The sequence below is a fragment of the Coffea eugenioides genome, chromosome 4 (genome assembly GCF_003713205.1).
Source record: "Coffea eugenioides isolate CCC68of chromosome 4, Ceug_1.0, whole genome shotgun sequence".
Classification (NCBI taxonomy): Eukaryota; Viridiplantae; Streptophyta; class Magnoliopsida; order Gentianales; family Rubiaceae; genus Coffea; species Coffea eugenioides.
In genome coordinates this window covers 12,406,724-12,420,690 of record NC_040038.1, presented here as the reverse complement: position 1 = coordinate 12,420,690, position 13,967 = coordinate 12,406,724, and the positions used below count along the sequence as shown (strand labels likewise).

The following is a 13,967-nucleotide window of genomic DNA, read 5'->3' as shown; positions in this document are numbered from 1 at the left end:
TTATTGTAATTTACTGTAGATGTTGTAAGAAAATTTTTTAAAGTGTGTAAATTTTTGAATATTTTGGAGTGTATAATTTAAAAATTTTGATAAGTTTTATGAGTGTAGACACCAAATTTTTGTCAATTTTTAATATTTTTTTGAATTTTTTGAATTTAATAAATTATTTATTTTCTTGCATTTTAATGCAAAATAGCAACAAAAAAAAAAAAAAGAAAATCAAGAAATCAAATCATCCTATCATTTTTTCCACCAAATACACTTAACCCATTTCACACTCAATTGCCTTCTTTCAAAGACCACCATTTTTTTACAAGAAAACAAACCAACTCCCCACCTTTTCTCTCAATACAATCTCTTGGCTCTCACACACACACAGGAAGTCAGACAACTAAGAAAAAAAAGCACTCCTCATCCTCCCAAGTCCCTCTCGGTTCTCTGGGCTTCTTCCGAAGACAAAAATTAGCAACTTTTCTCTCAAAGAAGAATTCCTCTCATTTTCGGCTCTTTTCTTGGCCCACCAATAGACAAGCCACAAAAAAAAATAATCTTTTCCCTCCCTCTCTCGGCTAGCTCTTAGGAGTAACAGACAAGAACAAAAACCAAACAAAAAAACAAAAAACTCCACTGAAATTTTCTTTTGGACCTCTCGGCTCCCTCTACCCATTTTTCTTCCACAAAATCAAACACAAAAAGGGAGGCAGCTATCGGTTGGACAACTGAAGCTTGGAATTTCCTCCAAACTCTAGCCAAAGGACCGTAATTCTAGTTGAGGTAGTTTTCCTTTCTTTTTTTCGATTTTTTGTTTCTTTCTTTTCCCTTTCTTTTTTTTGGTTAGTTATATTAAAAGCACGTTTAAGTGCTGCTTTGTCCCTTTCTTTTGTTGGTTTTGTTGTTGTGATGTTGTTGGGCAAGTCCAAGATTAGATCGAGGAGAAGAAAGATTATTTTGGTATATGCATGCTATATGTTTGATAAAATGACAAAATGGAAAACGAATTAAAAGCTGAACATTGTGCATGTTTTTTTTTTTGTCAAAATAGGTGACCGTTTGCTAGTGTAGGTCCGAAAATGTGTGATTATTCAAAAATTTTGGGAGTTTGAACTTTAGAAGCATGTGAATAATTTTTCTTCATTTTGGACTGTTTTATTTTAATGTTGTCATATTTGTTGTTGCTTTTATTGATTTCAGTTCATAGTTAGGTTGTAAAAATCACAAGGAGTGTTGTAGTATATTTTTTATAATTTTTAGTGAAAGATATGGTGATTTGAAAAAAATAAAAACTGGTCTGTCTTTTGCTTTTTTTGGACGTTTTCGGGTCATTTTTTCGTAAAAACTAACTCCGGAAATGGAATCTACGCGAAATATCGAGTGGGGGGTGTATTTTGTGAAAAATTATGACTGAAAATTTGCCGGCGACGTCGGCCGACGGCGGTGCCGCCGTTGGAGCCACCATGGCCGCCAACTGAAGTGAGCTTCGGATGGCCAGAAGAGAAGAAGAAACGAATGGGGAAGAAAGAAAAGAAAGGAAAGAAAAGAAAAGAAGAAAAAAAAAAGGGAAAAGAATTAGCTAATTCTTTAGTGGGCTTGTGGTTATTTTGGTTGGGTTTCGATTTATTTCTCTTGGGTTTTGGTTGGGCTAGAAGGTCAGAGTCCATTCATTTTTGGTTGGGCTTGAGTGATAAAAAAGGGGCTGGCCTGTGTATTGTAGCCTGGACTTTCGATTGGGCCGGATGGCCGTGGCCCAAAGAAGAAATGGAGAATGGCCTAGTGGCCCATTTTCTTAAGAATATCAGAAACCGAAATTTTCACTTTAGCCCCTCATCTTTGGAGTAGTTTTGCTGAGGCCCAGAATATTTTAAATCCCTTTCACCTAGGTCCTTAAGTTAATTGCACTTTGGTCCCTGAACTTTATCTTTCATTTAATTTTGGTCCCTAAACTTTGGAAAAATTATATTTTTGACCACAAAAGTCTTTCAATTTTTTGCACTTTAGTCCCTGGTGAATTTTGATTATCTTTATAATAATTGTTTCTGTTCTTTATTAGCTAATTATATTACTTTTGAGTATATTTAACTTGTAATTTTTAGATGTTCTTGACTTTCTTTATTTTGACATTTAAGGTGAATTTATATTTTATTATTATTATTATTTTCAATTAAATTGGTGCCATGATTCTTCTGTTCATTTTGAGTATAAATAGGGCAATTTGATTCCATTTAGTCACCACTTCAAAAGGGAGGTACTCCCTATTATTATTATTATTATTATTATTTCAATGTCAATTACGTGCTCTTATGTGCTCCTATGTGTTCCTATGTGTTTATATATTTTTATATGCTTTGCTTATTCGATTTAAATGCTCATTCGAATTTTCTTATATTTGTTTAGTTAATTCTTATAATTATTTGTGAGGCATTTAAATACCTAAAAAATGTAATAGATAGGATAATTAGATTTGTTTTATTTTATTTTTCCATTTTAGATTGTAGTTAGGTTTCTCGTTGTAATAGGTAGGTTTCGTGTGTTTATGTGGCTTATATGTTATGTGCTTTATCCGCTTTTCTTAGGATTTTTGCATATAGATATTATGTTTATGTGTTACGTGCTATGTGCTTTTATGTGTTTATTTGTTTTGATTTATGCCTCATCTGTTTTACTATGTATTATTAATGCATGGCGTCACTACACTAGTCCAACGCTAGTTGTGGCTTCTCCCTCCGTTTACTTGCTAGTTCAATGCTAGTAAGGATTTTTAGAAATGGGCTAGTCCAGTACTAGACCCTTAAATCATTCATGCGTTAGATTCATCTTTGTGTGATATTCATTACATTTTCACGCATATTTTTTATTTTTAGGATCTTTTCTCATTTACATGATATTGTCTATTATATTATTCTCTACTCCATATCCTCTATATGTGTTAATCATGTCATTTAGAATTGTATCTCATTTAAGTTAGTTCATTTGCTTGTCTATGTTAGGAGAATTATTTTTTGAACATGGAAAATGGGTGATTATAATTTTTTACTTTAAATACCCCATTAATTTCATTTTCTCTTGTTTTTTCAAAGACCCAGAGTTGTCAAAAAGGGTTTTGTTTTATTTTCAAAGACCCAAAGTTTCATTCTAGGTCCTTTTTCACTTGTTTTTAAATAAAAAACGCCATCTTTTGTAAACACCCTCTTATTTCTATCGCGAAAAAATGGGGCGAGACAATGAGGTTATTGTAGCAAAAATTGTTAAAAATTTGTAACAGATAAATTTGGTAAAAAACTTGCTTGCAAATAGATCCTTAGCCACCACATATCTTGTGGGGGTAGGAGATTACCTTATCTCCCATCAAAAGTTGCTGTTTAATGTGGCTTCTCTAAGATTCATATAGCGCATTATACATCCGTATGATTTGATGGTGGTTCAATTCTTGTGGTCCTGTTGGATCATTCCTTTAATATAGGTTAGAATGGGACCTTCTATTATCGTTTAGAGTAGAACCTGGAGTAGGTGCAGTGGAGTAGGAGCAGAGGTAGAGGTAGGGATAGATGATGACAATAGACAAAAGGAAAAAAAAAAAGGAATGTTCACTTCAAGGTACAAGAGCTCTAAGCAGAGAGAATCACTAGAAAGTACAACCCATTTAAGCAGAGTTGCGCTTGAAAGTAGCTCCGCTGTAGGAACGAAAAGTTTATGTATATGCAAGGAGATAAGGATAAAGATAAGGATATCTGTCGGCTATAAATCTAAAACCCCATCCTCACCCACTGCTGCTATAAATCTAAAACCCTGCTGCTAAAACCCTTTCCCCAAAACCCATCATCCTAAAATAATAACCATTTATTATTATTTTCATAATTTATGAACAGTAATCACGGACAAATTATACTGTAATTTTGCAGAACCATGAATGGAGTCGACGATGATGGCTTTCCAGCTCCTAAGCTCTTCTCTCAGGGCTACTCCTACACCTATGACGACCTCATCTTCCTCCCCCACTTCATCGACTTCTCCACCGATGATGTCTCCCTCTCCTCTCCTCTCTCCCGCAACCTCTCCCTCTCCCTCCCCTTCGTCTCCTCCCCCATGGACACCATCTCCGAGTCCTCCATGGCCTCAGCCATGGCCTCCCTCGGCGCCTTCTCCTTCATCCACTCCAACAACTCCCCCTCCCACCAGGCCTCTCTCGTTCGCGCCGCCAAGTCCCACCGACTCCCTTTCTCCTCTGATCTCATCTTCCTCTCCCCCTCAGACTCCATCCTCTCCCTCGAAGACTTTGGCTCCTCCCCTTGCATCTTCGTCACCAGCTCTGGCACCAGCCGTTCCAGGCTCTTGGGCCTGGTCTCTCGCTCCGATTGGGAGGCTTTGCCCTCCGAGTATTCCAAGGATGCCAGGAGGGTCTCCGATTACATGAGGAAGGTGGACCGCGACTTCTGTTCCTTGCCCAATGGTTCTACTTTGGAGGATGTTGCTGCCTATTTGGCTGCTCGTAAACTCGATTTCGTCCCCCTGGTCAGGACAGCGGCCCATGACGGCGATGAGGACGAGGTGGTGAACCTGGCCACTTTTTCTGACGTCGAGAGGATCAAGGGGTTCCCCAAGCTAGGCCTCCCCTCCCTCGGCCCGGACGGCAACTTTCTGGTGGGTGCCTCCATTGGGACCCGCGAGTCTGACAAGGAGAGGCTGGAGCATCTGGTCAAGGCTGGGGTCAATGCGGTGGTCTTGGACAGCTCTCAGGGGAATTCCATTTATCAGCTGGAGATGATCAAGTACGTGAAGAGGACGTATCCGGGGTTGGATTTGATTGGAGGGAATGTGGTGACCATGTATCAGGCCCAGAACTTGATTCAGGCAGGCGTTGATGGATTAAGGGTTGGCATGGGTTCTGGTTCCATTTGCACCACCCAAGAGGTCTGCGCTGTTGGCCGTGGACAGGTATTATTACCTCGTCTACCAGTCCTACTGGTTCCTTTTTTCTCTTCCCCCTTTTCTGGTTTGCTTTCTTGAGCCCTTTATTTACACATTTGGAGAGAAGCTCCCATTTTTCTGCAATATATGCATTGACAACTGCATAAAGTTTCTGTCTTTATGTTCAAAATCACAGCTTCCCATGTTACCATTTGTGTGCATCGACTTTTTCCAGCTAGTATGCTTTCGTTATAGGAAGGGAAGTTCTTTTACATTTTCCTTGACCGCCCTCCTCTTACCCAATATTTACTCCATCATCATCACTTGTTGCCTTTTGGAGCATCATTTGTGTTGAGTTACTGGAGTATAGTGCCCAGTTATAAACTTGCAATGAGAGGATATTAGGGAATTTAGAACTCTTTCTCGTGTTTGTGAAATCTCAGCTACAGACTCTTTATACAATGATTTCTTTGGAATTTGTTTTTAGGGCACAGCTGTTTATAAAGTATCATCTATTGCTGACCAAAGTGGTATCCCTGTCATTGCCGATGGTGGCATTTCAAATTCCGGGCACATTGTCAAGGCTTTAGTTCTTGGGGCATCAACTGTGATGATGGGCAGCTATTTAGCTGGAAGCACTGAAGCTCCAGGCACTTACCAATATCAGGTTTGGTGGCACACCTTCTTGTTTTATCTATATCCATTACAGCTTATAGGATATTCTTCTCATTCCCAACATTTCCTCTACTGAACATATATTCTGTTATCTTTTTCATCTTTTCCTTTTTTTTTTTGTGCCTTTTTCATGGTATTCTTATGGGATACTTTTTTTATTTTGGGGGGACGGGGTGGGTAGGCATTAGGCCTTCAATTCTTCCTTTATTAAGTTTACAACCTTAATAATAAGCTGAGGAATAATGGTTAGAGCAACATGCTTGTTTTATTAAAATTCTCGCATCTATGATTATCTGTAGGATTTATATGTTATCGAATGAGATACCTGTGGGACAGAGTCTTCATGCTCTCTTGCTGCAATTAAGTTGGACAAAATTAGAATTTTTTCACGGCTCTCCTTTAATAATGCATGGACATGAGTGTGCAAGCACTTGTCATAGCTGCCAAACGCTTCTGCATGATTATGCCACATAATTGGTGCATTATATCTTTCTTTAGTTTGAATAATTCAGATTTGGAATTACAGGATGGCATTCGAGTCAAGAAATACAGGGGCATGGGATCTTTGGAAGCAATGACAAAAGGGAGTGATGCAAGATACTTGGGTGATACAGCTAAACTGAAAATAGCTCAGGGTGTAGTTGGAGCAGTTAGAGACAAAGGATCAATTCTTAAGTTTATACCCTATACAGTGCAAGCAGTGAAGCAGGGTTTCCAGGATCTTGGTGCTTCATCTGTTCAATCTGCACATGACCTGTTAAGATCGGAGGTGCTGAGGCTTGAGGTTTGTTTACCACTTCAACTTGTAGCTGTGAAGCGTTACCTTGCTCGTAATCTAACGATTATGTACCTACAAAAACTCACTTGGTGTTTTGTTCTTTTACAGGTTCGAAGTGGAGCAGCACAAGTCGAAGGTGGAGTTCATGGTTTGGTATCTTATGAAAAGAAATCTTTTTGAAACCTTAATTGATGCTACCATTTTTTGAAGCCTTTTGCAATTCTTTTGCTGCGCCATCTGCAATCCTGTGGTCCGTGTTAATTACATGCATTGTTTTTTGATGGCTATGGGTGGAATCTCTTCTTTTGGTTTGAAGAGCCATCTAGGGCAGAAGCCATATTACTGCATGCACTGCAATTAATTGGCTTTTGGATTTCAAGTATCGGCTACTGTTAAAGAGTAGATTATGATTCTTTGATATATTAATTTTACTGATTAAGCGGGGAAGTGTGTTGGTTAAATAACAAGGACTTATTTCACTTGCTGCTTCTTTGTATGCACCATATGTGCTCCCTAAATTGGCAGTCTAAAGCATATGATCCCCAGTATTCATCCTAAGGATTGGGGATGAAGGGGAAAGCGGCAAGGCAGCCAGCTATGCATGTTAGGATCTTTCCATTACAAAGGCAAACGCTCAGCAGTCAGCATCTGCACATGTTTTCGTATCACATGCATGGTAAGTTTCGAAATTTGCTCTTCGAGATATATTCTCTGCCGGGATTAGACAATTTTTAGCTTTGCATATTGGAAAAAACGTCTCTTGCATATCTAGGGTGTACAAGCAAGGCTGGCGTGAGAGCAGGGCTGCGGGCTTAAGCAAGTCTCTGTTCCCACCAGAAATTTGCAGGAATGAGCTTCGTGGTGGTATAGATAAAACAGTTCTAAGCAGCTGATTCCGAGCTGGAGTGCGCCTTTACTTCTTTGGTTGAATTGGATTGCCAGCACTAATCTTAAATTAGTTTCATGGCCAGGATTATTTACTGTCTTATTAGCTCAGTGTCCAGGATTAGTTACTGTATTTGGTGGATCCTTTGGAAGAGGACAAGCACCAAAGCAGTAGTTACCCTGAGCCACTTCAGCCTAAACGTTCTTCTATCTAAGAACTAGTCTTTTGCACGAGCTTTTCTTTTCATCTTCGATATTTCTTTCAGATGGTCATGGATACAAAAGCACTAAGATGACAAATTTAATAAATTTTAAAATACTAAATATAAAACAAAATATTGAGACTAAAAGATGTATAAAAATAGTTACCCTTACACAACATAATGATTAATTCTTAACAAACCTTAGAAAGTATAATCAATATTTGATTACTTTTTTAAAAAAATTTAAAGAAAAGAAATTTATATGAAAAAATCCTGTAAAGGAAAAAGAACAAAAGATATCCATATAAGCAGCATGCGATCGTGATTGCAAAAAAACAGGTAACTAATTTTGAATTTTCTAATTAGGAGATAGAATATATCTTTTTTTTGGTATGCTGGAGAGTGAAAGGAAATTAATTAGAATGAAATTTATAATTGATGAATTATAGGGAAATATGTGTGTGTGTGGGTGTAGGCAAAATCATCAACTTAGAAAAACAGAAACTGAACAGCATTTGGAACTGTAGATTCATGGATTAAAAAAAAAGACAAAATCAATAAAAAAAACATATATAAAGTAGAAAATCACTGCGTTGATTGAAATTTGTTATAGAAAGGAAAGTAACGAATTATAGCAAAAGTTTTATTATTACTTATAAATAATATTACTTGCTACCCAAAGTCTCCATAACAACAAAGTGAGATGCTGAAAACATTTCTTTAATTTGTATTCTGAAACTTCAGTAACGTACCAAGGAAAAGAAACTTCTATGGTCAAAGAAGCTCCAAGAACATGCTAGCTTTTGGATGGAGGCCTGCCTCTGTCAGCGTCATTCCCATCTGATCAACACTAAACACCTTTCTTGGGAAGTTAGAAATTAGCCTGTAATTGCCGCCAACTCCAGGCAAGCCTAATGAATTAATGTACCTAAAAATTGCTTGAACCTTGTCTGTGCTCAAGAAGCTGTGTTCCCTTCTCTCCCCATTTGGAAACCTTATCAATATCTACACAGAAAGATGAGGAGTTCATTCTTCAGATCAAGCTCAATGGGCATATGAAATATTATGGACCAAAGCATACTCTTACAAGACTATAAAGAGGATAAGTCTTGATCAAGTACCTTGGTTTCTTGAGCATTTCCTTTATGCATAGCTCCTCCTGCTCTTGGACCATCCTTGATTTGGTTGTTTTGCTGCTTTAGAGGAAGTGGCTTGGTTTTTTCTTGATTAGATGAATTGGAGGCACTTGCAGCTTTTGAAACTCTTTGTTCTGAAGCGAAACTCCTGAGCTTTTCCTTCTCCTGTACAAATGGGAAAGCCTGTTTCCTACTGGTTTGATTCAGACATTAACTTAATCGAAGCTTGACTAATTTTGAGCAAAAGTGCACCTGATCTCTCTGGAGGGCTGTAACATAGGCAACGTCTTGTTCTTCTCTCAATTTACGATCTGCTCTTCTTTTTTCTTCCTCGTTGGCCCTTGCACTGTCAAATGCCAGTCCTTGCTCCTCCATGGTCCTTTGTAGTATCTCCACCAATTCAGCAGGGGAGACTGGACCTTCAATCTACACAGGGCAAGTCAGAGAGTTTCCCTTCTTTCACAAATCAAATACATGTGACATATCAATGTATAATGATGGTAGGGAAGTTCAGATGCATCAGATTTTTCATGGAAGAACATGTCTTGAAATTGAAACAACTGAATCAACACCTGAGAATTTCAATGTGAAAACACATCAAAAAAAGATGGAAAAGATGCTGCTTTGATGTATGAGCCCAATCATGGCTAGTAGTCTCCCCTCAGTGCACTATACTACCATTACAAGAAGCATGACCATATCATCAGAAAAGATAAATCTAAACTTTCTTGGGAGTATTTTCCTTCTTTTGCGATCATATTCACAGCAAAAATGAGAAAGCAGAATCCCAGGTAGTACGGGCTATAGCTACTTTGACCTGAGATATCAGCCAACACCTAATATTTGGGGATATCTTTGTTCCTATTTGCTGATAATTTAATCTGAAATGCAGGACAATTAAAATCTTTTTATACTGAACCTTTTGATTGTACACAAAACCAACTAGTTTAGGCAATAGGCATTCTAGTCATGTTGAGGTTTCATATTCAGGTGCACATAATGAACAAATGTTAGGCTTATAAACATTTCAAAACGGAATGAAGTTTCTGTATAAAATTTCCTCTTACCTGTCGCAGAACTGCTAAATTGCCAGCAGAAGCTGGAGCAACCACAGCACAGAATGGGAAGTTGGAGACCCTTAATGTTGAAGCCAAATGGAACCCCTCCCCTCTGTTTGCAAGTGCTCCCCAGCTAATGAAATTTGCATCAAGAAACTGAACAACCAGCTCAGAACCTAAAGTCTCCCTGCAGAAAAAGGGAGTGAATTGGTGCTCAGGGGAGTGCAAGTACAGGAAAATGAACTTGTGCTCTTCTTGAGCCATCTTCAGAGCATCCATGAACCGACAAACGTAGAAAAATGGATGATTTGTGCCATATTCCTGCTCCAGACTTGCTAGAAATGCCCATTCCTCTTGTACCATCGGTTGCTGCTGAAAATTCTGTGAAGGTTGATTGAATGGATCATTCACGGGAGGATCTGATGAGGGATATTGCTCAAATGGAAAATCTGTTGCTAATGGTAGATGATGATGTTGATGAGGATGGTGTCTTCTTCCTCCTATTCGAATAAAGTCCATACCTTGTCCCATTGCTCTGGAAACACCCCCTAAAATGCTCCTGGGAAGGCTTACCATTCTGCGAACAATTCCATTGCAGGATGATTCAATTGATGATCTTGAATTTCCTCTCATCATTGATGACATTATTACTACTGCTACACAAAATTTCAGTGATGGAGAAGAGTTGTCTTCTAAGATTTGGCAAGAATATAAGGTGAAAAGCAGGCTGTAGCGTAAGAATCCTATGTTATGTTGTAATCAAGCAGATGCCAAAGAGACCTGCAATTTTGTCAAAAATTGCTACTGTTATAATCAACTCAACTTTGGAATTTTTAGCTTTTTCAACTTTATTCAGAGCAGTTCAAGGATATTGAACAAGATTGTCTCCTGGTCTACTTTTTCCTTGTCTGCTGCTGCCTGCTTGTACGTAGTGATAGAGTTCAGATAACATGCCTTGGCCCAAGGTTCCATCCTAGAGTAATGTGAGAAGGGAACAAAAGATCATTGGGATAAGAGTCAAAATGGTAATTATGGTATTTTTATTTTTAGGATTGTGAGGTGATATTGGGCATTCTTCTATTTGTTAATGGCACTTTGTTACTTTTATAACATCATAATATAACCTCTCATTTATGTGATATCTAATGAAAAATTTGGCAAAGGGAATGATAAGAATGTACAAATTAAGCACATAAATGAAAAGCAAAAAGGTGAAAGAGCCATACAATATCTTTATCACTAGTGTGACTTTCGGGCTTATTGTCTGATCTTAATTCTTGAGTTCATTTTGTTCAAAAAATAAAAATCTTAAGTTTATGAAATATATTGATTGACAATTATAATTATTTTGACTTATTTCTTCATCTTTTCTTTTTTCCCCATTTCCCCCCTTTTGGAGCTTGAAGGTAGACACCTCTTTCCATTGCTTTAGCCCAAAAAATCTAGCTAAATTCAAGTGATTTTTAAAAGGAGAGATTTTATCGTTGATATGTCATGGATAACTCTCAATTTTGTTTCCATCTTGTACACTAGAACAAACTATGGAGTTCTTGGCTTCTTGCCCTTTCCTTTGTTGGGGGGGGGGGGGGGGGGTTTCTCCTTTTTCTTGTTTCTTTTCCATTTTGCAGCTATATATTATGAAAATTTTAAGACAGTAAAATATTGGGAGAGCCCTATCTCAAGTGGTGACTACTTGTGGAACTGGAAGGCGTGGTGCTAGCTAGTAGAGGAGAAATGCCTCTGATGGGCTTTTGGATAACAGAAGGCGTGGTGATGTTCTCATATAAAAAGACCACGCCTGTTGAAATTGCTTGACTGGGAATCGGTAATACAACAGATTCTGGAACCAAGGCAAACTCTTCAAAAATGTTCCAGCAGAGATGAAACGACATCACCCACTTTGACAAATAATAAGGCATTTTGTTTTTTTTTTTTTAAAATTAATTCTTGGTTAATCTATTATATAGGCATGAGGGCGTTTGTTCCAATCATAAACTTTATCTATCTTAAGAATAGATTGTTTAGAATTATAAAAAAAAACCAGCTGATGATATACAAATTATCTCTCTGGTAAGTTGTTTTAGCTTTTTTCTTTTTTCTAGAAATTTATCGTTCAGTTTAGCATGGAATAATTGTTTTCTTAAATTTAGAACTATATGAAATATAATTCGAATCTTAACTAGTACAACTTTTACATCATAATGTCTCATATGGGTATTTAATATTCCTAATATTTTAATCTAGAATGTTTTTTTTTTGTTGAACAACGTACCAAATAATCTCAAAAGTTTCAAATATAAGAAATCACAAGTAAAAAATATATCTATCTCTATAAATTTAGATTAATGAAAAGATAAAAAAAAGAAGTGAAACCATCAAATGTATTAGCATTATGCTTTCGAAAAAATTCCCAAGAAGCTAGCTTTCTAGCATTATGCTTTTGGAAAAGAATTCTTCAACAGCAAATTTTCTTACATCAAGCGTTAACGGAGGGAAATTAAGGTTATTAGAGTATGATTCCAAGAACTATTACTCTGATGCTGATCCTAGAGTTTCAATGACAAAGCATATATCCTGCCTTTTGATTTCATCACTCATATGATCTGTCTGAATGATACAAGCGTGGAAAATTATGACAGAAATTTAGTCATTTGATGTAGTAATTGCTTTTGAGCATCTAATAAATGAAACCTTGCAACAGCATAGTGACACAGCTCCTAAGAGTTTATCTGATCAGGGACCTGATAAGGCCGCTGCAAATCCATAAGAAGTATCTTTATAACTGGTAGACTTCCTAGCATTTGCGCTATACTTCCTGATGGCAAAATCCGTAGTCTCAACGGGCTTCCACATGATCCAGTTTTTTGTTTTTTCCTGATATAATGAAGCTGATAGAATTCTTGAAGTATTAAAGTTCCTTTTAGCTGATCAAAGTTTTTGTGAACTAAAAACTAAAACATAGATCGTCCATAGTTTGGTTCTATAACTGAGAATGCATGAGTTTCTTTGTCTTCAAAGAGTTTTTGTCTCATATCTTTATGTTATTACTATGGCTAGGATTTGCTTATCTGTGAGATTTCTGTTGAATCTCGTTTCATTTATTTATATTACTAGTAATATCTATATATAATATGTTGGCTTGTGGTCCCTTTCTAGACTCTTACCTCACCATGGCTGCCACCTGTTGGAGCTGGATGTCTATGCTGTTGGAGTTCTTGTTGGAAACGAGGTATGCCCATTGATCCTGTTCATTCTCATTTTACATGTAATTTTGTGTTTTTCTATTTGGACTTAGTGAACTCTGCTTTCTGTTTTCTCCTATTATTTCTCGTTCTCTCTGGCCTTGACCTTCTTCTCATCCAACATAATAAGCAATTGAAACTAGAAATATTGGTAATTCACTTGGTCATCTCACTATAGCAGTACGATAGCAGGACTTTACAAAGTTGAATTACGTTGCAACTTAAGATAAAGCAAATTTAACATCAAAATTTTTGACATTTCTGAACATAAACGTTTAATGGCCATGCCAACTTTAGCAGAAGCATCAAGACAATGTATCCACTGAGAGGTAGTTATAACAACACTCGATTGAAAGATTGTTCTGCACCTGTGGTTACACCTGAATCAGAAGAGAGATGTACGGTAAAATGCGTCTCTGCCAGGCATTTAGAGGGTGCTATTGCAGGCAATGGGTCTTTTTTTTGGGGGGGAGGAGGGGTTAAGTTTTTATGTGTCATTTCTAGATTGAGCCATGCTAAATGTAGCATTTCTGAGTGTCTAGCATCTGATTTGATCTTATAAACTTGGATTATTTCATCTGCAGGGTAAGTCATCTGGGACTGAGATTGAGCAGAACAAAGATACTGTAGAGGTATACTTCATTTGGTATTTGAAGATGTGATTTCTGGCTAGGTAGCCGAGCTGACCTAATTCAGTTCCCTCTTTCGGTGAAGTGAAATTAGGAAGCAGGGGTGCTGTTCCGAAGTGAGAGGGGGGGCTTTGTCCCCTGGGATCACTCCGACGGTCAAGTCAGTATAGAGAGAAAACAAAGAGTAATGAACAGTATAAGCGCAACAGTAGTTTTACTTGTGAGGAGTGAACAGGGGGTATTTATAGAGTGTGAGAGTGGAGGGAAGGACAATGGGTTTAAGCAACTGGGTCCCACTTCCTGAGGATTACGGCTCTGCTCTGCACCTGCGGCCTCTGTTCCTGACAAGGGACAGTAGTTCAGGCACCTTGTCAGGTGGTCTCGCATATTCCCAATAAAGGGTTCTAGGGGCTTCAGTTAAAGTGGTGACCCTTAATGATCTGTCAAGCCAACTGACAT

At 37.7% G+C, this 13,967-nt stretch overlaps 2 protein-coding genes across 3 annotated transcripts; one reads left to right on the top strand and one right to left on the bottom strand.

Annotated features, from left to right (window-relative positions):
* The first annotated feature begins 366 nt into the window (after positions 1-366).
* On the top strand, positions 367-7,474 carry LOC113767703 (inosine-5'-monophosphate dehydrogenase 2-like). Of its 2 annotated transcripts, XR_003468042.1 has the most exons (6): positions 367-774; positions 3,897-4,929; positions 5,390-5,569; positions 6,104-6,361; positions 6,464-7,031; positions 7,128-7,474. XR_003468042.1 is itself a non-coding variant. In XM_027311881.1 (5 exons), exons 2-5 carry the CDS (start codon positions 3,901-3,903, stop codon positions 6,533-6,535), a joined length of 1,539 nt encoding a protein of 512 aa, XP_027167682.1. In that variant the 5' UTR covers positions 367-774; positions 3,897-3,900; the 3' UTR covers positions 6,536-7,474. The 2 variants fall into 2 exon arrangements, 1 of the variants encoding a protein (XP_027167682.1); XM_027311881.1 differs by having other exon boundaries at positions 6,464-7,474.
* A 591-nt stretch (positions 7,475-8,065) lies between these two features.
* On the bottom strand, positions 8,066-10,540 carry LOC113768091 (plant UBX domain-containing protein 10-like). The gene is made up of 4 exons (XM_027312326.1): positions 9,647-10,540; positions 8,832-9,005; positions 8,565-8,744; positions 8,066-8,448 (listed from the first exon to the last, which is right to left on the bottom strand). Exons 1-4 carry the CDS (start codon positions 10,280-10,282, stop codon positions 8,218-8,220), a joined length of 1,221 nt encoding a protein of 406 aa, XP_027168127.1. The 5' UTR covers positions 10,283-10,540; the 3' UTR covers positions 8,066-8,217.
* Positions 10,541-13,967: the final 3,427 nt, after the last annotated feature.

Excerpts from the sequence above, each read along its gene's own strand:
- LOC113767703 (XM_027311881.1), top strand. The coding sequence starts at position 3,901 with ATGAATGGAGTCGACGATGATGGCTTTCCAGCTCCTAAGCTCTTCTCT. Across the intron at positions 5,570-6,103 it reads CAGGCACTTACCAATATCAG|GATGGCATTCGAGTCAAGAA; the intron begins GTTTGGTGGCAC and ends TTGGAATTACAG. Across the intron at positions 6,362-6,463 it reads CGGAGGTGCTGAGGCTTGAG|GTTCGAAGTGGAGCAGCACA; the intron begins GTTTGTTTACCA and ends GTTCTTTTACAG.
- LOC113768091 (XM_027312326.1), bottom strand. The coding sequence starts at position 10,282 with ATGTCATCAATGATGAGAGGAAATTCAAGATCATCAATTGAATCATCC. Across the intron at positions 9,006-9,646 it reads ATTTAGCAGTTCTGCGACAG|ATTGAAGGTCCAGTCTCCCC; the intron begins GTAAGAGGAAAT and ends TGCCCTGTGTAG. Across the intron at positions 8,449-8,564 it reads GAAATGCTCAAGAAACCAAG|ATATTGATAAGGTTTCCAAA; the intron begins GTACTTGATCAA and ends CTTTCTGTGTAG.